This window comes from Phaeoacremonium minimum (assembly GCF_000392275.1).
Source record: "Phaeoacremonium minimum UCRPA7 unplaced genomic scaffold PA7_03_scaffold_496, whole genome shotgun sequence".
In the NCBI taxonomy this organism is placed as follows: domain Eukaryota; kingdom Fungi; phylum Ascomycota; class Sordariomycetes; order Togniniales; family Togniniaceae; genus Phaeoacremonium; species Phaeoacremonium minimum.
The window spans coordinates 524,082-544,610 of NW_006921398.1; the positions used below are offsets into that span (position 1 = coordinate 524,082).

At 53.7% G+C, this 20,529-nt stretch overlaps 6 protein-coding genes across 6 annotated transcripts; 4 read left to right on the top strand and 2 right to left on the bottom strand.

The window, feature by feature from the left end:
• Nucleotides 1–845: 845 nt before the first annotated feature.
• On the top strand, nucleotides 846–2,221 carry UCRPA7_6873 (putative nuclear pore complex subunit protein; the record flags this gene model as incomplete). The annotated part of the gene is made up of 2 exons (XM_007919408.1): nucleotides 846–1,073; nucleotides 1,169–2,221. 2 exons carry the CDS (start codon nucleotides 846–848, stop codon nucleotides 2,219–2,221), a joined length of 1,281 nt encoding a protein of 426 aa, XP_007917599.1.
• Nucleotides 2,222–3,251: 1,030 nt separating this feature from the next.
• Nucleotides 3,252–4,199, top strand: UCRPA7_6874 (putative nad h-dependent d-xylose reductase protein; the record flags this gene model as incomplete). The annotated part of the gene is made up of 1 exon (XM_007919409.1): nucleotides 3,252–4,199. One exon carries the CDS (start codon nucleotides 3,252–3,254, stop codon nucleotides 4,197–4,199), a length of 948 nt encoding a protein of 315 aa, XP_007917600.1.
• Nucleotides 4,200–4,391: 192 nt separating this feature from the next.
• Nucleotides 4,392–7,944, bottom strand: UCRPA7_6875 (putative gtp binding protein bms1 protein; the record flags this gene model as incomplete). Its single annotated transcript, XM_007919410.1, has 3 exons — nucleotides 4,392–7,697; nucleotides 7,753–7,823; nucleotides 7,887–7,944. The coding sequence occupies 3 exons, from the start codon at nucleotides 7,942–7,944 to the stop codon at nucleotides 4,392–4,394; spliced, it is 3,435 nt and encodes a 1,144-aa protein (XP_007917601.1).
• A 939-nt stretch (nucleotides 7,945–8,883) lies between these two features.
• Nucleotides 8,884–9,318, top strand: UCRPA7_6876 (putative peptidase inhibitor i9 protein; the record flags this gene model as incomplete). Its single annotated transcript, XM_007919411.1, has 4 exons — nucleotides 8,884–8,898; nucleotides 8,961–9,001; nucleotides 9,079–9,147; nucleotides 9,228–9,318. The coding sequence occupies 4 exons, from the start codon at nucleotides 8,884–8,886 to the stop codon at nucleotides 9,316–9,318; spliced, it is 216 nt and encodes a 71-aa protein (XP_007917602.1).
• Nucleotides 9,319–11,217: 1,899 nt separating this feature from the next.
• Nucleotides 11,218–12,438, top strand: UCRPA7_6877 (putative mitochondrial pyruvate dehydrogenase kinase protein; the record flags this gene model as incomplete). The annotated part of the gene is made up of 1 exon (XM_007919412.1): nucleotides 11,218–12,438. One exon carries the CDS (start codon nucleotides 11,218–11,220, stop codon nucleotides 12,436–12,438), a length of 1,221 nt encoding a protein of 406 aa, XP_007917603.1.
• A 491-nt stretch (nucleotides 12,439–12,929) lies between these two features.
• Nucleotides 12,930–18,414, bottom strand: UCRPA7_6878 (putative chitin synthase protein; the record flags this gene model as incomplete). Its single annotated transcript, XM_007919413.1, has 3 exons — nucleotides 12,930–14,340; nucleotides 14,390–18,058; nucleotides 18,116–18,414. 3 exons carry the CDS (start codon nucleotides 18,412–18,414, stop codon nucleotides 12,930–12,932), a joined length of 5,379 nt encoding a protein of 1,792 aa, XP_007917604.1.
• Nucleotides 18,415–20,529: the final 2,115 nt, after the last annotated feature.

A 20,529-nucleotide genomic window follows, 5' to 3' on the forward strand; every position in this document is an offset into this window, starting at 1 on the left:
AGACAGCGTAGCCTGTATGATGTAAGGTGACAGGTCTTCTGTCAATCTGACATGTGAAGCCAATCAACAGGCCTAATTGGACGCCACCAAAACACCCCTGGTCGCCCCTGTAGCCTCGTGGGTTGCAGTGAAGCTGGACCCTTAAATTGCCTAACTAAGCAACAATAGCCACCCCCTCATAGTGGCTTACACTTCATGGAGTGCTAGTCGCTTTCAAACACACGATACCTCTTTCCTAACTACGGCCTCGTTGGAGACTTTTGAATCATATAACAGGTAGCTGTCTGTCTCATTCTTCAAATGAAGCTCCCATGTAATCCATCCCCTGACACTTATGTAGAGGCTCATGAGATGGTGGCAGCGTAGATCGTAGATCGTGAATTCTTAACCCCCGACATACCTACCTAGGTACCTTGCGAAGAGCCGCAGAGCAGCGCCAATTCCAATTGCAATTCCAAGTCCAAGTCAAACTCTAACCTCTAGCTGGACCCATTTGGATTATACCTGTTTTTCTCTAAAGCTATGCCTAGGTAGTGTGCTGCAGCTATAGAAAGCGTCTATTCAAAGGACATCTAGTCGGGTGGTGGTGTGGCCTATGAGCCAACCGACCTGGCACCCCCACCTCTTTCTTGCCTCTGCAGCTGTCAGTAGCTCCGGAGGTCCTGCAGCTTTCAGCCAGAATTCATTAATCAATTGATCCTGCCACTCACTACCTGGGTATATCGTATCTACCACGCCACAACCCCGTAAGCATCAGACCGCAACTCCGGATTGCGACTGCAGCCCAATATAAGATCGGATACCCGACATTGCTTCTCAATTGCGGCGTACCGCACAGAAGCACGATGCCTCCTCTGCTCAGCGAGCCGCCTTTGGCAGAGCAGCGAAATCAATTCGAGCTCATCATGAAGCACGGCCACCAGGACCTTGTGCAGGCTGTCGCATTCAATAGCTACGGCGACCGCTGTGCCACCGGATCTGTTGATGGCAAGATCCGCGTCTTCAACCGCCATAGAGATGGCATCTGGCGTCTCTGTGACAACTGGACCGCCCATGGAGGCGAGATCCTCGAGGTATGACGGCCTCCCTACTCCCCTACGCTCGCCGCAATTCGGCGGCATCGCCGTCACCACTAAAGGCTTTACTGACAAGCCGCGCACACAAACAGCTTCAGTGGCTTCCGCCAACCGTCTATCCCAACCTTATAGCCTCTCTGGGCATCGAGGGGAGGTTCAAACTCTGGGCGGAGGATCCCTCTGCAGCCCCGGGGCGCCGCTTCAGCAACCGATACAAGGAGAACGCCAAGGCTGCATTTGAGCACCGTTCATCTCGCGCCCCGTATCGGTCGTTCTCGATGAAACACAACGAGGAGACCCGTCATACCTACCTTGCGCTGCTGTCTGCCGATGGCCGCCTGATCGTCTTCGAAAACGAAATGTCCGAGAATCTGTCCGACTACGTGAAACTAGATGAGTTCATTGTCTGTAACAAGCCGAGCCGCGGCGAGGAAACCTGCTTTAGAGTCCGTTTCGACCCGAATCCCGATCCGTGCTACACCGCTCTACGAGCCGGCGTCCCTACAGATGCACTGAGCCTAGTTGTGTCCGCGATGGATTCGGTCAAGGTCTACCGGACGAGGGATATCTTGACCACGTCGTACGGCGTGGGTTCTGTGGGCAAAGAGTTCTACGTCGCGGCAGAGATCACGGGTCATCGGGGCCTCGTGAGGGATGTTGCATGGGCGCCGGGCAATATCAGAGGCTACGACATCATTGCAACGGCTTGTCAAGACGGCTTTGTGCGTGTTATGCGCATCGACACACCATTTGACCCCCAAGACGGCAAGAGTTGGGCGGCCAGTGAGCTCGTGAAGAGCGACAAACACGCAGTGCCGGCAGAATCATCTAATGGAGCAGCTGGTGCTTCCAACCAGGCACGGCACTCGTCTGGCATCAGCCATGAGCTTTCCAGTCGCCGTGACATTGGCGATAGGAGTGCGGCTGGCCAGCCCGGTCATGTCAAACATACAGTGAAGGAACTAGCGAAGCTGGACAGTCATCGAACGCCGGTCTGGCGAGTTGGCTTTGACGACGACGGCCAAATTCTCGGCAGCGTTGGTGATGACGGGAAACTCATGTGCTACCGACAGGTCCCGGATGGCTCTTGGGTGAAAAGCTCCGAGCTTGGGATGATGAAAATGAGGATGGCCGTGCCGACTTGAACAGCCAATTTGACCAGACACGCCGTCATTCGCTTCCTCAGCTAAGACGGCTCTATTTACGCCTTCTCCCGAGCGGACAGTGTACTTCGGCACAGGCGAAGGTATTAGAGGCGGACCGAGACTTTTCTGATCGAGTATCATCGTCGTCGTGCCGTTATAATTCTTCCGTCCACGAAGGTTAGTCGGCAACGGCCGAGTTGCTGCCATTTGCGACACATCCGAGGTTTTCCCGCTGTGCGAGGTGTCACCTCGCCGACCATACTTTCCACACCGAATAGTCAAGAGCTAAGGGTATCGTCTAGATACTTAGTCGGGCGTCCCCTGGCCTATATAGGTCACGCAGGCAGTCTAGGCCTGCGGCAGCTCCACTTGGAGCTCAAGGAAGCTATTTTGTCTTGTGGCATTGGCATAGCAGCAGCCAGTCTGGTAGGAGGCGCTTATAGTTACCAGGCGCGGTTATCGCAATCGGTCGAACTGGATCCGAACGCCAGCAGCTGGCCTAGTCGGAGCTCGATGGTTGGAGCGGCTCCGCCGCCCCGCTTGGCTTAGGCTTGCGATTCAAGTGCAGACAAATCAAAGAGGCACAGAAGCTCTGGCGCAGGTTGATGCATCCACCATCGAAACGGGACCCCAAAAACGAAGGGCCCGCCAGGGGAAGGTCTAGGGAACCCCCCGATGTGCCCCTCCAAACGTCATGGGGCCAATGCGGGCAATGGGCGTGAAAATCGCGTCGCATTGAGGGTACAGAAAGGCTCAACTCCGGCGGGCGGGAAGCTCTGCGACTTGCCCAGTGCGGCAACTGCAACCCTTTAAATTCCCTTGCCTCCTCGAACTCTCTTTTCTTTCCTCTCTGGAAAGTTCAGCATGCTCCGAAACGCTCTTCGACAGTTCACGACATCCGCAAAAATGGCAAAGACACCAAGCCTCAAGCTCTCCTCCGGCCATGTAAGTATCTACCTTTGTTTCGCTGTATCGCGAGAGCGCCCTGCGATGAGAATTAAAAGTTGCTGAATTACCCCGCCCGCAGACTATGCCCCTCGTTGGGTTTGGTATCTGGAAGGTGCCCCGCGAGACTACGGCCGATGCCGTCTACAACGCCATCAAGCTCGGCTACCGCCATATTGATGGTGCTCACGACTACACTAATAGCGCTGAGGCCGGTGTTGGCGTTCGAAAAGCCATTGCGGACGGTCTGGTGAAGCGCGAGGAGCTGTTCATCACCTCCAAGCTGTGGAACAACTACCACGCCCGTGAGCATGCCATCGAGATGGCTCATGTCGAGAACGAGAACTGGGGTGTTGGCTACCTCGATCTCTTCCTCATCCACTTCCCAATTGCCCAGCGTCACATCCCCATGTCTGAGCTCAAGTGGCCCTGCTTCTGGAGCGACAAGGAGCAGACCAAGGTGACAGAGCAGGTCCCCGTCCCCATTGCCGAGACCTGGGCCGCTCTGGAGACTCTGGTCAAGACCGACAGCAACCCCAATGGCATTCTGCACTCCATTGGTGTTGCCAACTTCAACGCTCAGCTGGTCTACGACCTCCTGAGATCCGCCAAGATCCACCCTGCCGTCAACCAGATCGAGCATCATCCTTACCTGGTTCAGCCCCAGCTCATCACCATGCTTCAGGAGAACAACATTGTCGTGACTGCGTACTCCAGCTTCGGTCCCCAGTCCTTCGTCGAACTGAACAACAAGCGTGCTGTCGGTGCCCAGCCCCTATTTGAGCACTCTGCTGTCACCAAGGTGGCAGAGAAGTACGGCAAGACTCCCGCACAGGTCCTCCTTCGATGGGCGACCCAGCGCGACATCATCGTCATCCCAAAGTCGAACAGCAGCGAGCGTCTGGCGCAGAACTTGGCCAGCACAGACTTCGACCTGACTTCTGAGGAGCTGGAGTCGATCTCGGCGCTAGACAAGGGCCTTCGCTTCAACGACCCAGCTGATCTCAGCACCCCGATCCGAATCTTCGCATAGATATGCTAGAAAGGGGATTGCAATAGGTTTCTGGAAGAATTGGGCACATGTTGATAGCACTTTTCTCACATAAAAAGTAGTCACAGATAATTGATAGCGTTGAACACATATGCCGTGCAACCGAGCTGGAACGTACCAGTCGTGGTATTTGCTATATGCTATACTGCAAAATACTAGTGAAACGCCCTCTCATTACCTCCTCCTCTTGCCGCCTCCGCCGCCCTCGCCATCCTGTCTCCTCTTCTTGCCCTCGCGGCTCCAGAACTGCTTGCTCTCACGCTTCTCCCGCGCCTGCTTCTTCTCCTCCATCTCGTCGATCTTCTTGCGGTACTCGGCGCGCTTCTCCTCCTTCTTCAGGCGCCGCTTCTCGGCGACGTCCTTGCGGATCGTCGTCAGCTTCTGCATGAGGTCGCGCGCCTTGCGCTCCTCGCCGCCCAGCACCACCGCCCGCTTCTGCATGTACGTCTGCTTCTTCTGCGGCTTGGTCGCGACGATCTGCGACTTGAAGGGCAGCTCGGCGGCGAGGGCGCGCGGCACCTTGAGGGCGTTGAAGTGGCGCGTCGCGCGCTCGATCTTGCGGTACTGGCTGTTGCGCTGCTGCGGCGTGGCCACGCCCTCAGCGCGCCGCACCTCGCCCGTCAGCCGCATGCCCTGCCACCCGATCAGGTTCGTCACCGGGTTGTAGAAGCGGTGCGGCTTGATCGGGTACCAGGCGCGCAGGAAGACAATGTCGCTGAGCAGGATCTTGTCCTCGAACGTCGCGCGGAAGTGGCCCTCGGGCTTGGACAGCGCGCGCTTGATCTGGCCGCGGATGCCCGACACGGTCTTGATGGCTGCACCCTCGAACTTGGCAATCTCGAGAGAGGAGTTGAACATGTCCTTGATGAAGGCGGTGTTCTTGAAGATCTTGTACGGCGCGCCCGTGAGCTTGAGCTTCTTGACGATCTCGGTTGACTCGTCGACACTGAGCACTGTGCCGGTGGCGGCTATGCGGAACCCGGGGTTGGAAGAGGAGAAATGTTGGAAGCAGGCGAAGCCGGTGTTTGGTGCGATGAGAGGCCCGTAGAATGTACCGAAGCAGTGCATGTGCTCTGGGGTATACTTGAGCATTCTGTTTCGAGTTCGAGAATCAGATATGCTGTAGATAGGCATTGTCTGGAACCGTCTCCAGCCCAGAGAGAAGATCAGTGGATCGCCGGTCTTGAGGATTTTCTTGTGCCATCGATGCCTCTTGATGCGGACCTGGACGAATCCAAAGCGGTCCTCAGTGGCAGACAAGCCTCCAACCACAATGGGCATTCTCGTGTTGAAATGCTTGACAAACTCTGCCGGCACGCCCTCGATAACAATCTTGGCATATTTACCAGCTTTGTAACCCTCCACAGCTGTCCGTTGCCTTTCATCGAGGTTCTCGTACTCGGCCTTGTTGATGTCGAGCTGCTTCTGGATGAGAGCCTTCTGTGCATCGTACCAATCGTCCTCGCCGAACTCTTCGTCGTTGCCGCCTTCCCGCCGAGCGATAGCTTTGTCATTCTTAAAGCCTTCCCGATCCTCTTCCTCAAATCGGAGCTTGAGCTCTTCTTTCCTGCGGGCATTCTTTTCTCTCTCAGCCTCTAGACTCTCTGGTTCCACGGCTCCGTGTTGTTCGCCGGTTTCGAGATCTTCAAATACACCATCACCTTCGTCATTGTCATCGTCCTCATCGCCTCCTTCTGATCCGCCTGATCCTTCCTCGTCATCATCACCATCTTCGCCAAGGAGGTTTGACGTTGTGAACTTTTGCCTCAAAGCTTCAACGTTATCTTCGTCGTTCCAGTATGAGGCAAGCTCTTCGTAGTCGAACAGAGGCACAGAGCGGTCATCGGCGAAGTCGTCCTCTTTCTCCGTCTTGACCTTCTTGAAGAATGCATCATCATCTGAGTCCTCGATGTTTTCCTCCTCTTCCTCCTCATCTGCACTGTCATCCTCTCCCTTCCATTTCCGTAGCACATCATTGATGGGAATAGAAATGTCATATATCATCCTGGCCAGGTCGGCCGGCTGATATGGCTTTCGGCCGCCGTGCATCATCTTTGCCCGCTCTTTCATGTTCTCCTTCCACCTAATGGCAGCACCTTCTTCATCATCGTCAAAGTCTTCGCCGTCCAGGTCGGACTCCTCAGCATCCTCGTCCCCTGATATTGAGCCGAGATCGGAGTCGCTATCAGCGAAAGCAACATCGTCCTCTTCGCCATTCTTATCCGTGTCTTTTCGGAACATCTTGCCAAGCTTCTCTTCCTTGAATTCGGTCTCAACGTCGGAGTTCAGGTCTTCTTCTCCGTCGACAAACCCTTCATCCTCGAACTCTTCCTCCTCGTCCGAGTCGTTTCGCTCAGCGAATCGCGCTTGTCTTTGGCTCTTGCGGCCGGTATCCGCCTCCTCGGCTACCCTATTGACCTTCTCACCACCTTTGAAAAGCTGGACGCCATCTTCTGTCTGGCCAAGTAGTCGTCTCTCAGACTGCAAGCCAATGATGAGCTCTTCACCCTCTCCCCTCTCGACATCCTGGGCATCCTTATCGAAAGTGAAGCCCTTGTCACTGTAGATGTAGATTGCATCACCATCCACTTTCAGGCCGCTGCGGTCAGACATCGGAGCGTAGAGCTTCTTCTCCTTCTCGTCCAAGCGCCTCCGACCTGTCTTCCCGGACGCCTTGGCAAGTGCTTGCTCCATAGCCGGTGTCGGACAGGGATCCGGGAGAGCCTCCATGCTTGCAACCGTGAAGTCGCCAAGGCCAGGAACATGTATCCTCTGCCCTTGGGCGGAGAAGTTGGTGCCTCGTAGATAGCCAGATAATACTATGGATCGATCGCACTTCTCATCCTCCTCTATCTTCGTGGGGTGGGTGATGTCTCGGTAGCTGTCAATGATCGCGTAGGGGTGCGAGTTTCTCCAGACCAGCGGCCGCGGGTTCTTCATAACCGAAAGGAAGCGTGACAAGTTGTGAATCTCGCGGTCAGGGTACCGTCCATTGATGACTCCCGAGAGATAGAACAGATGGGCGCCTTGGTACAGTTCACTCCACAACCTGTGTTTAAGCCGCTTCTTCGCATCCTTCAAAGCCTGGGGTTTCCGGAACAGGTCAAGATGTGTCAGAATGCCAAAGACATTGCCAGGCATACCCGTAGCGGCCAGAATGTTGAGAAACTCCATAGTCTCCATCTCAAAGCCGTAGTTGCCGTCAATCATGAGCAGCACAATGTCTGCGACCTTGGCAATGTCCACCATGGCCTCGAGCTCATTGGGACACTCGATGAAGGTCAGCCGCTGCTTCTTGGAGGTGACGATTGTGATGGGCCCCTGGGGGTCGGTGATTGTTTCTTTTGCATAGCGCCGGATGAGGGACTTGAGCAGGGTCGTCTTGCCCACGCCGGGGGGTCCCACGATGGTGACGAGTCGCGGTGGGGGTTCGTCGGGGAGTCTGTCGACGAGAGGGACATGGAGACGCTTCTCTTTGATCTAGATTCAGGTTAGCTTAAGTTTGTAGATGTTTAGCAATTGATCATTGACGTACGTCATGCGACCTGGCAGCTTGTCTTTGGAGTTTTCCTGGGTTTGAGACGGCGAAAGCCTTGGGGTTCGGTCCTGGAAGGAAGTAAGGTTAGCTATGGTGCCTATTCCCAATTCAGATTCTTCATGATAACTCACCAGAGTGTTTCTTCTTCTCCTTCGGCTTTCGATGGGGTTTATGCGCCGAGTCGTCCATGGCTTTTGGAGAGCGCAGAATTTTATCTGCGACTGGCACAACTCAAACGCTTTCCACCGCCCTGGAGCATTTGAGAAACTATCTCTATGTTGGCGGCCAGTGTAAAAAGAATTTTTGCGGGAAACGGACTTATCGCCTTATCGCTATCGATAAGACGGATGCGCTAAGCAGCCAGGCTACCCCGCTAGAATCAGCACATCTTCCAGGGTGGCTCAGGCGGGGCTGGTCTACTGTACGCGATGGCGTTTTCTCTGCAAGATGATGTGCAGCACGCATGGAAGAAGAGATCGTACGCAATAGCTGGTGTCTGATGCCGCGTGTACAGCCGATAGTCAATAGAGTCATCGTGAACCCTGATGAATTTATTGTTCATACTGTCACATTGTGAAGAGAGCAGAAGTGCTCTGTCTACTCTTGACCCACTGACCACAAGATGGACCCAAGCACGGCAATTTCAGATGGCTGCACTTCGAATGATCATGATGCCTTCACTGTTCTTCAGTCCTTCCTAATAGAGAGATAGCCTCAGAAGTCATTCTACTGGTCGATTGGGCTGATTCAAGCGAACCGTCACGAGGATGATTTTACGCATTGCGCAAGGAATTAGAGTGAAGAGCCGTAATGGTTGCTGTCTCAGAAGGAGAAGATGGCCCCTAAGTTCCAATTCCTGGCGCTGCAAGTTTGGAATGACGTAACCCATTGCCTGGCTCATCCCATCCCACTGCACGAGGCCTCCTCCACTTTGTACTGGACGTTTGAGCTTAATAGGGACTCTCTACTGGCTGGCGCGTCACCTTAGGGAGGTTCTCGTCTGACATGCCCATTCGTATAAGAACAAGCTTAAAGCCACCCTTGCCCAGTTCCCGCCCTCTATCCAAGCAACCCCTCATCAACATCAACACCTCCACCACACCATCTCACACTTCACATTCAGCAAACATGCCTTCCTACATTGTGAGATGATGCTCTTCTACCGCCTTATTCTTCGGCATGGCCAGCTAACCGTGAACTGCCAGGTCACTTGCAAAGACGATGCCACCCCCGAGCAGGTCGAGGCGTAAGCGCAGCATCCATTGATTGACAATCCTCCGAACACAACAACGACGGCGAGCTGACTCTATCTCTCTTATCCAGTGCCAAGAAGCATGCCACCGACCAGGGCGGCAAGATCGGTCATGAATACTCCCTGATCAAGGGCTTCTCGTAAGGACCCCTTCTGCCACCTATCCAGGCTCCTCATCGGGTGTCATCGCATGCGCGAATGTTATCTGACTGGGATACAGCGTCTCTTTCCCCCAGGACTCCATCTCAACTCTCGAGAGCCACGAGCACGTCAAGGCTGTTGAGCTCGACCAAGAGGTCCGCACCCAATGAGTTAGACATCCATCGACCGATACCTCGGCTACCGACGGTGTTACTGTGAAGAGCGTGCGGGGGACGGCCGACGGGCATAGGAGAATGATGGCGATTCCGAGTTACGACGTCTTTTCAACTACATTTTAGAGATACCGTAGACTACGCTTCGAATCATACATTCAGAACTTCAATCATTGCCGCGTGAAGTGAATCTCATTACAGCAAGCATGTGGCCAGCTGCTGCTATAAACCTACTAAGGCTATCATTTTCCTAAGATGTAACATATCGAGACTACGGCACATCGTAGTGCTCACTAGAAAACTTCAATAAACAGCACCAACATGCCAAGAGATGCACATGTCTCCTCAGCCATTATATTATTGGCCTGCTTGAAGCATGATATGCCTGATGGAAGATATCCTCGATGAAACCGCGAAACACAGCCTACCCAGCGGGTTCGAGCTTCATCACACGACATCCCTCACTTCTGCTAACATTTTAGTGAGGGTTAACACCCATGCTTTGGTAGTGCAGATCTGACCGGAACGATTGTTGACTTTTGTAGCTCCTTTCCACGCTCCTCACCTATCTGTGTCCGATCTATAGTCTCTAGTCATGGTGGTGCGTTTTCTTATATTTATTTGGTTTTGCGTTTGTATCACAGTCTACCCTCTTCAGTCCCTTCCTATCTGGCTTCTCTTCACCTTCCTCTCGGTCGGACTGAATACCTTCGGCCTTGAGGTGGGAGATTGTCTACTGAAGGTAACATACGCTGCCAGCTCACCCATCAGACTTTGACACATTATTTTGGACAGGGGCATCGGGCTTTTTACTGTCGTTTCCGTGATCATTGTTGCTGCAGCAAGCTATCTATTCGCCATAGCAAACGACATGTTGTTGGTGTACGCACCTATTCTTATGGACCTCGGCATGATGCTCACTGCCATCATTGTTGCTCTAGGCGAGGACATTATTTACCGGCAAAGACTGCAGAGAGGTCTGGAAGTATTTGGATCTCTTTTATCCAGCATTATCTCAGGGATCCTTACACTCATGACCAACATCGCGTCTTGGTTAAGCAGACCCACCAATTAACAAGTAACAAGCTTGTCTACAGGTCAATAACTCCCTACGATGGATTTCAAACCACAGCCACCTCTGAAAAGGAGAGGCATAAGCCTCGGATACTCACAGGAGCATAGGTGAATGTGGTGGAGACATACATGATGAGTTGGCGTGCCACGCTGAGGATTAGTAGATGAGAGAGGGGGAAGGATGGTGTGCAATGAGTCTGGCGTTTCTGGATAAGAACAGAAAAGTCATTTATGCTTGCAGGAGTTCGAAGTCTGAAAAGATGGTATCTAGCATAAGCAATGGATTAGAGGTTAGTTTATGAGGATTCTAGAGAGTATCACAGAGTGCCCGTGTAAGTGAGGTGAGTAGCTCTTGAGGTTGACCAGTGAAAGGCCGTACTCCCCACCAATGCAAGGCCACAGATTGATCATCAGCGGACCTTGCCTCTGAGAAGGTGGGGGGTTTCAGTGAGATCATACGGCGTGGGCCGTGCCATGCCTGACAGCTTCCTGCATTACTCATAACTCTCTTCAAGTAGAGCCTTGTTCGTCCCAACTCTCTTCAACAACAACGCGGTCGTTGCAATTGAAAATGCCGAGATGAGATGCGTCTCAAGGCCACTGAGGTGCCTCCGCACTTCACGAGCCTCAATTCCACTTTTCACCGCCGCCAGAGCCTATTCTGCAGCTCACCATCCTCACAATAAGCATCATCCCACATCAACATCCTCCTCCCACTACCCACCGTTCTTCCACGACGACGATGTCCCACGCCTTGCAAAGCAGCCTCTGCACCCCCTGAGTCTAGCTGACCTAGTCAAGTAAGCTTAAATAGCCCTTTCAATGCTGCCAATGCAGCAACAGCAGGACAATCTCGATATTCGCGACTCGACTAACACACGCAGGCATGGCCGCCCACCGCTTTCTGCAGAGGCACTCCTCTCCTCTGCGCGCTTCACTCTATCTCTCCTGCCTATCCGACTTGCGCACCGCATTCAAGCTCTACGGAATTTGCCTTACATAGTTGTTTCGAACCCAAACATCAGCAGGATCTACAACAACTACCAGCACTCGCTGTCGACCCTGCTGCCCTGGAAGGAGCGCACCATCTCGAACCTCGAGGACGAGATCCGCTTCACCGAGGTGCTCGCTGAGCTGGTGGCGACGCACACGGACACGATCCCGATCCTGGCGCGCGGCTTCCTCGAGTGCCGCAAGTACATCTCGCCGGCGGAGGTGACGCGGTTCCTCGACGAGCACCTGCGGGCGCGCATCGGCACGCGGCTGATCGCCGAGCAGCACATTGCGCTGCACTTCAGCAGCCAGCCGCACTTTGACCCGCAGGCCTCGCCGACGCCCTGCCCGGACCACCCCTCGTACATCGGCGTCATCGACACGGCCCTGCGGCCGGCCGACATCATCAACAGCTGCGGCGGCTTCGTCGCGGACATCTGCGAGCTCAAGTACGGCGTGCGCCCGGACTGGCTCATCGACGGCGAGCCCGACACCACGTTCGCGTCCGTCCCCATGCACCTCGAGTACATCGTCACCGAGCTGCTCAAGAACGCCTTCCGCGCCACCGTCGAGAGCCGCATGAACAAGGAGACGGTCGTCGTCACCATCGCCCCCGAGCCCCCGAACCCCCTGCCGCAGCACCGCCACGACCAGGGCGGCTCGGGCTCGGTGCGGCTGGACCCGCCCAGGGAGGACCGCGGCGTGTTCAAGGCGGACGCGATCCGACCGCTGGACGACAACGCGCCGGGCGTGACGATCCGCATCAGGGACCGGGGCGGCGGCATCAGCCCGGAGGTGCTGCCCAACATCTGGTCGTATTCGTTCACGACCTTCTCCGAGGAGGACGACGTCCCGGGCGGCAGCATCGATGCGCTGAACGTGATCTCGAATGCAAACAATGGGCAAAGCTCCATCGCGGGCTTGGGGTACGGTCTGCCCCTGAGCAGGGCTTATGCCGAGTATTTTGGCGGGGGCATCGCCGTGCAGAGCCTGTACGGCTGGGGAACAGACGTCTACCTTAGACTCAAGGGCGTTGGTAAGATAGAGTGAGTCGCCCTTTTTCATAATCATCTTCAATTTGTCATCGGCTGGAGTGATATATGCTGAGGTTCATCATAGGCAGAACACAACCGCTCAAACTCAACAAGCACATAAGTAACGAGTCAGGAGACGTCAAAATTGAACATAGAATATACAATTGATTATCTGCGCCGAGGCCTGGTGATTACCCAAGTATGAATGTGACGATGACGATTGATCTTTCAATCGTTTGGAGCTCATGGCTTGACATCCTGAGCCGGCCCCAGCATGCAATTATTACCTCTCGGATACACCCGAGTAATATCTATAAACAAACAGACGTAAACGCCAGCACATATTTTGCTTGATCCTTTTTAAAACTTGTCCCGATAGAGAGACACCTCATCACACGTGATCGCCGCCTGCTTGCTTGCTGCTGTACATGGCCCTAAATAATGTACTGGAAGGAATGGATGATCAAACAAATAGATGACTTAACAACATTGCAAACAACGCCGTCTTTACATGTTGGCCAGCTCATTATCAATCTGTCGGTCCATGAACGTCCTCCTCTCGCCGACCAGCTCCGTCTGCAGCCTCTGCTCGACCAAGGCGCGCACCTGCTTCTTAGTCACGGTGTCGAGGTCGACCTCGCGGAGCACGGCCTGGATGGCATCGACGATGGCGAAGTCGTCAGGGCCGGCGTTGCCGCGCTGGAAGTCAAAGGAGAGGACGGACTGGTGAGCTGCCTCTGAGGCGCCCATAGGCGGGCGCGCACCGCCAGAGTACCCAAGGACAGTGGAAGCGCGGGGCGTGGCGCCAAGACCCGGCGATGTGTTGCTTACGGCGCGGAGGTTGGACATGCTAGGCCGTATGCCTTGGCTGGGGTAGTCCTGATAGGGAGACCGCTGAATGTCATGGATGCCAGTTCCCATTGACGCCACGGACTGACGGTGCATGGGATGGTCCGCAAACGGAGTGGTGAAGGTGGACTGGCGGCTCATGGCGCCGGGGCCTTGAAATGGTGCAGGGGATTGAGGTGGCATGTAGGCTCCAGCACCACGGCCGGGAAGGCCGGTGAGAATGGAGGCTTGGCGGACAGACGAGTAGACGGACTTCATATCGTCAAGCTCATATGACTCGTCGTAGATTTGGTCATGCATCTTCTCAGAGTGACCGCCTCGTCGGCCAGGGAGATTGTTCGAGATAGCATAGTCGTCCCACCGCTGGAGAGGGATGCTTCTCGGGTCAAAGCCTTCGTCATCCACGGCAACAATCTGCTTCTTGCCCTTCTCTCCAATGACGATACGCGTGTTACCCCAGGAGAAGTTGTCTTGGTTCCAGAAAGAGTAGATGGGGAGAATGAAAGAGTAGATAGGGAAGGCGAGGATGTAAATGATCATCCACCCTACATGCTGCCATTGTCTCTTCAAGATGAAGATGATAGCCTGGAGACCGTACACCGCTGCCAAGATAACGATGGAGAACATGGGGAATTGGCCTTGGTTGGTTGCAACGTTGTAGATGAGATAGCCAAGATAGACGGTGGTGGCAGGTAGAATGATGGTACCGGTGAGATCAATGAAGACGACGAATCTCATACTGAAACAGCAGAAGCCGCACATCTCCTTGAGCCACATCAGTTCGACAAGGTTGTGGATAGTAGAGTTGATCCATCGTCGACGTTGTGATAGCAGAACACTCCACTTCTCGGGTGCTGCTGTTTGACAATAGGCATCGGGGATAAACTTGTATGACATGTGAGGGAAGTTCTTGGTCATGAGAGTGGTCAGGAAACGATCTTCACCCAGGGATAACAAGTTCTTCTTGTGAAGAGTGTCAACTTGACAATCACTATACTCTCTGATAACATCGTCTGCGATGATGAGAGGCTTCCCTCTGTCAGCTGTTCTGAGACGATACATGGAGAAACTGTGCCAAGTCAGCATGTTGTGTCATGTTAATTAGAACAAAAACTTACCAGCCAGGCAAACACGTGACGCTACCGAAGAGGGACTCGAAAGCCTTCGCCATGTGATGAGAGATGAAGTATTCATAGACTTGAATCATGGTCCACCATGACCGTTCCTCGTTCTGCAAGCTGGTCTCGCCGCAGATACCCGCAATCTTAGCATCATTGGCGCAGGCAGCAACCAGTCTGTTGAGTGAATCTTCGCGAACGCAAGTATCCGCATCGACCATCAACATGTATTCGTACAGCTCAGGATCAACGCCAATGACGTTGTTGATCTGGTGGAACATCTCCAGCTCTAGGGGGTTCATAGGAGCGCGGTGGTGGACACGGTTAAGGAAGCTCATCAGCAGGATCTGCGAGTCACGCTTGCCACGATTGCCAGGCTTGCTCTTGGTGGCCTCAGATTCTTTGCCGACCTTTACAACCACGATGTATGGGACAACGTTGCCCTCATACTCGTAGAGACCCGAGTACACCTTTCCGTAGTTGAGTTGCTCGCTACCAGTTCCGACAGACTTGAAGGGCAGTGCAGGAGGGTCGACCTTAGGGTCCACGCCAAGGATATCCAAGACAATCTTGGGGGTTGGGCGGTCGTTTCCAGCACCGACGATGACACCATCACAGATGACGCAGATCAGCTTGCGCTTGTTGTCATACTGAAGAGCAGTAAGGGAGTCAAGAGCCTTCCTGAGCGAATCTTCTCCTTCAGTGTATGCAGGAACCTGGCAGATAACGAATTTGTCTTGAGGGGCCGGACGTCTCTTCGAACCAAATTGCAAGGCGGACAAGAATTTGACCAAGATGACAGTGCACAGGAGGATGGTGAAGGCCAGAAGAATGTAATTGTTAACCTGACATCTTGCTGAGTCCCGGAAATCGGGAATGCCGACATAAAAGGCGTTCTGGATGCAGTGAATGCTGTTTTGGATATTGGCAGTCTCTGTTGAATTGCCTGCAGCGTCTCTGAGGATCTTTGTCCACGACTCTGTAAGATCCAAGCCCGGATTCTTCTTGACAGCGTCCGTCAAATCAGTGTTCAAGAACTCGTACTTGGCAAGGTTGTTCATCAACTTCAACGTGTAGAAGTAATCAGTGAGGTCGTAGATGTGGCCATCATAGATGAACCATTCATGATTATTATCCTGCCCATCGGACTTAACATCCTTGGTCTTCCATACAAGGTCGCCCTTGTAATACTCCTTGATGGCTGGCTCAAAAACGTCCTTGTACCAGCTCTCTTGTCGCAGTGCCGTTGTGGTATCAGCCTGATAGTATCCTGAGGTATGGAGACCTTCCGGGTATTCTACGGTAGTATTCGCCTGGAGCTGCATCTCCTGCGTAATACCAAGACCTCGACAGGTAACGGTCAGAGGAGCGACAAAATACTCATCCAGATTCATACCAGCGAACGGCTGCATGTTATCTTTGGTAGTCTCGATATTGCTGTCACTGTGCTGCAGTTTCCAGAACTTCGAGATATCGTAGACCCGGCCGTGGATGCTGACCCAGAAGTCGTTATCACCCTGGTGCTTTGCGACCTCTTTCTGAGCCCAGGCCTTGTCGAAATTAGGGCAAAGCAAACGGCCGAATGCGACAATCCAGAAAACGATCAGGGCATTGATCAAGAGAATTAGAAAGCAGAGGACAACCTTTTCTCTCCAAGCCATCCTGACATCAGGACGCTTCATACGTCCAACATAACGTAGAAGAGGAGAGGGGATCCAGAATGTCATTGCCCAGACAAATGCAACCCAGATTCGTCGTGATGCAGTAATTGGCTGCTCTTCGATTGACTTGCCGTTGGCAAGCTCAGGGTCTAGACTGCCAACAAATTCACCTTCGCTGTTGAAGTATACTTGACCGCGGCGGTCGTCGCCTTTAGGACCAAGGCCATAGTCTCCTGCGCTGACGTTACGCATCGCCGATGGAGCGATTGAAGGTGCGGCACGTGTAGCTGGCCCAAGCAAAGTGCTCTGGCTTCGATTTCTTTGGTGGAACAGCTGCTCTCGACTGTCCGAGGGCGTCGGGTCTGCGAAAGGGGTTTGATTGAAATAGCCGCTTCCGTTGGCGGAATATCCTGACTCCAAGGCTGGGGCGAGCATCACGTTGCCCATGCCGGGTAGGTTATTAGCCTGGCTAGGCTTGAGATCAAGCATGCTCTCTGCCTCCCACCAGGCGTTTTCGTGCATCCAAACACGCTCGTGGCCAACAACGACCTCACCGTTGCTCCAACCACGTTCTAGAACCCAGCTTTCGATGCCATCTTTGCCGTCCTTGCAGCCAAGTACCTGATAACGCTGGGCCAATTCTTCAAGGTCGAAATCAGCTGTAAAGTCCAGGTTCTTGTTGCGTCTGTTCGCCCATTCTGGCAGACGCCAGGAGCGAAGTTGACGAGACACTGTGCCTGCGGACCACGCCGAGGTGACAGACGGCAAGGCAGCCAGACTAGCAGGCGACTCATCGGTCGGATGGATTGACAGGTGATACCAAACGCGGCTGCTGCTTAGGACAGATGCAAGATCTAATCTAGCATTTCGGCCGAGATTGATGCCTTGGCCTTCCACAGGGAACAAAAGCTTCTTGAGGAAGCCGTCCTCATCTCCACTGAAGGCAATCTTCTCTAACACCTCTTCTCGCTTCTCGAGGATGTGCTGCCTCTCCCGACCAGTTGGACCAGTCATGATTCCCAGTTCGGGTGCGACTTCAGAAACAGCATTCTGCATCTCACGGAGAACGGAGCTTCCCGCAGCGGGAACTTCAACTCCGTCCTGCTTCATCTCGGCATTGATGCCCAGGGTATCGTCGAAAATGCCACGCATAGCTACAGCCTTACCCAAAGTCGGATCAGGGATGTCAAGAATAGTGATACAAACAGTATCGCCAGTGTCCTCATTAGAGTTTGGCGTGCGCGCACCGCCGTCGCTTTCGTCTCCATCGCGGATCCGAAGCATTTGTGCGGAAATGGCATCGTTTGCCTTTGTGATGACCCAGTCGACCAAAGCCTCATATAGACCACCGATGAAAGTCTTCCTGTCGTCCGTGGTGCATTGTCTGGCAAGGACCTCGGGCTCCATGCCGAGCAAGCCACTAACATCCTCACAGATCTCGTCCAGAGCATCCTCGTCGAGCTCGTAGTCGAGAGTATTTCCAAGCTTAAGGAGGCCAGCAAGTGTCGATATGAAGTTTCGATGAGCCGAACCCTTGATGCCAATCTCCTTTAGGGCAGCCCGGAAGTCGTCAGCGGCGGCACCATCGTCTGCAGTAGGGAGATATGAGGGAGGATTGTAGGTGCCAGATCTCGCTAGCAATGCATAGCTTGAAGCAGATCGCAAACCGAGAAACTCTCGCTCCGCGGGAGTGGAGGCAGATGTGAGGAGATAATAGAAGACATCGAAAGCTCGGTATCCGGCCTCCGGTGGAATGTTGAGGAGGCCCCTGTCAGTGTCAATTCCTCCTTGCGCGAGAGCCAGGCTGGCTGCTTGTAGATTGCCAGCCAGATTAAGCGTCAATGTGACGCCTAGAGCAGTTTGACGAGGTGTCGAAGGGTTGTATGGCGTTACGCATCGAATAAACGGCTGGATAGCTTCGAGGGCTTTGAAGAGAGACGACGGAAGGGACATGGGGAGGGATGACAGGAACGGTGTCAAGACTGAGGGTGTAGATGTGTGCAGAGAGCTGGAATCAAGCTGTTAGACGATCTTCGAATCCTTACAGGACTTCACGTAGACTTACCCTAGTATAATGCAGCCATCTTCGGCTCGCCTTCGAGCATGTTCCCAAGCTCGAGCAGCGAGAGTTGGGTCAATTGTTCCACCTGCCTTGCCATCTGGACCGGCTTGGGCAGCCGTGAGCCAGGTATTCACAACCAGGCTGGTTCCGGCATCGAGACGGTAGGCTTGTGAAGAGAGGTAGGCATTGTGTGTCACATTCAACAGCGTTGTGGTCGAGACTTGGCTTGACTGCTGTCCGACACCTCGAGGTCCGCCCATAGACTCCGAGGCCACCGAGTACATTGACATGCGGTTCGCCATGTTGAAAGGTATATTCTCGTGACGCCCTTCAGGACGTATCACGGTGTTGAGAGAACCCGGGGCAAATGTTCGAGGTTGAGGATTGCACAGTTTGAGGTTTATGGTCACGACGGTTCCCGGGGAGACAACGAGTGGTCTGCCTATAATCGAACTAAAGATATAGAAGGATGATCGATAGCGAGCGAATGTCGGGTTGTTCGTGCAGCGTGGTGGCGTACGGGATCGAGGGGGGTGCGGGAAGGTCGCTGAGCAACGCGTGCTCGATTTGGCTGCTCCTTTTCCCCAAGCTGGAGGAGACTTGAAACTCGAAAAACCCAAACGAAGGACGAAACAAGATAGGAAGAAAACCCACCAGAGCGAGTGAGGGGGTTGAGAATGGTGGAGAGGAAGGGTACGAGAAGGAGAACGAAGGTCACCAAAGAAAACGACACTTCAGAATGCAGGGCAGAGCGAAGCAGAACGGACCAGTAAACCAAGGCAAGGAATGACAATCATGAAAAGACACTGGGACGACCCCGAGCCGAAATGTTCACCACTCCCGGCACACACAGTACAGTCCAGCAAACGCTGGGGGACACCCTGGTCTCGCACAAGTGCATGGTGAAGAGACAAGTACCATACGGCGGGCGATTGAGCTTCAAGTGCAGCCACGCTTGTGATGTTTTTCTGGAACTAGCCAACGGGGTCGCTCCCGACTAAAAGAGCCGTTCTGGTGGGTTGTCACTCCGGGGAACAGAGCTTAACAATAACGTTAACGAGATGAACTCGGGTCCGTGAATCTTCAGTCCGAAGGCACTGTACACTAGCAACAGCTCACCATGAATGCAGGCTACTGATGGAAACACGCACCGTGCATATTGCCGCCAAGCTTTCAGCAAAACACTGTCCCGCATTCTGACAGCTTCCCATCTGTTAAGGTTCTTTCGGGGTCAGCCGCAACCTTGAAGCTCAGCTAGCATTGTCCGTCAGCTAAAAATACAGAGCAAAGGCGGGTCGCAGGCAAGGAATACGAGCGATTCTCGAAGCACCTACACGCCCCACCATCCAACAAGTTTCTTGCCCGTACGAGGCCACCACCACCTTAACATTGCATAAGGTAGGTCCCTGGGGGTCCCTAAGGCGTGAGGCCAGCAAGTCCCTGAAAAGGGGATCGCTATGGCGGGCCACACTGTTGCTCTCAGCGCTTTTCGGTCTCGCTATTGTTCAACGCCTGGTGTCCTCAGAATTATGGCTTTTTCTTCCCATCATTTGACATTGTGTCTCACCAAATCGAACCTGATAAAGCTCCAGTATTCGTTCAATGGTGACGGGAGAGACGCAGGATAGAGAATCGGAATGGCGTCTTTTGGTGGGCGGGCAGTGCACCAGAGCACCGCATACGAAAGGGCAACCAACGCGAGCTGACAGGCGGACCTCAAACAAGCCAGCCAGCCAGCCAGGCCGCCCGCCAACTCACATGCCGACGGGCGCCAACAAAAACAAACACGCCAGTCCAGTGGCAAAAGATCGTACTCGCAGGTACCGTACCCTCAAGTCACTGCGGTGCTCAAGGAAAAGCTGTCATGCTACTGTGGATCAACACGTGCAGTCTCTCAAAAATGCGGGACACTGTGTGCATAAGGTTGAGCAGCCGGAGAAGTGCTGTGCCACCACAGGAGCAAGTTTTGTCTTCTTCCCCAGTTATTCAAAGTAGGTGATTGTTTTCTTTGTAATCGATTGGCTTCAATTCAACGCGACTCGCACGACATTCACGCAACAGAAAGACCTCTGGTGAATACCGATTATCTGTGTGCGAGTCTACAAGCTTTCCTTCTCCGGCGTGCGACCCGAGGAATTGGTGAATACGAGGTGAGGGAGGAATGCAGCGGCATCGTCATGTCTCAAAGCAAGGGTTGTCCTAAGACATGCCCTACCCTAATAACGGGCACTACAGGAAGATCCGGCAAATACTGCTAGTGCAGCCTGATCTAGTTCTCCAGAAGATGATATCAAGAGACAGAACCTTTCAATGATGGTCGAAGGACCTGGAAGATGTGCAAATGGCATGCATGGCTGCGAAGCCTAGGAGCTCGCTGTGAGAAGTTCGAACAGTCCTCGAAAAAATCCAACCAAAGG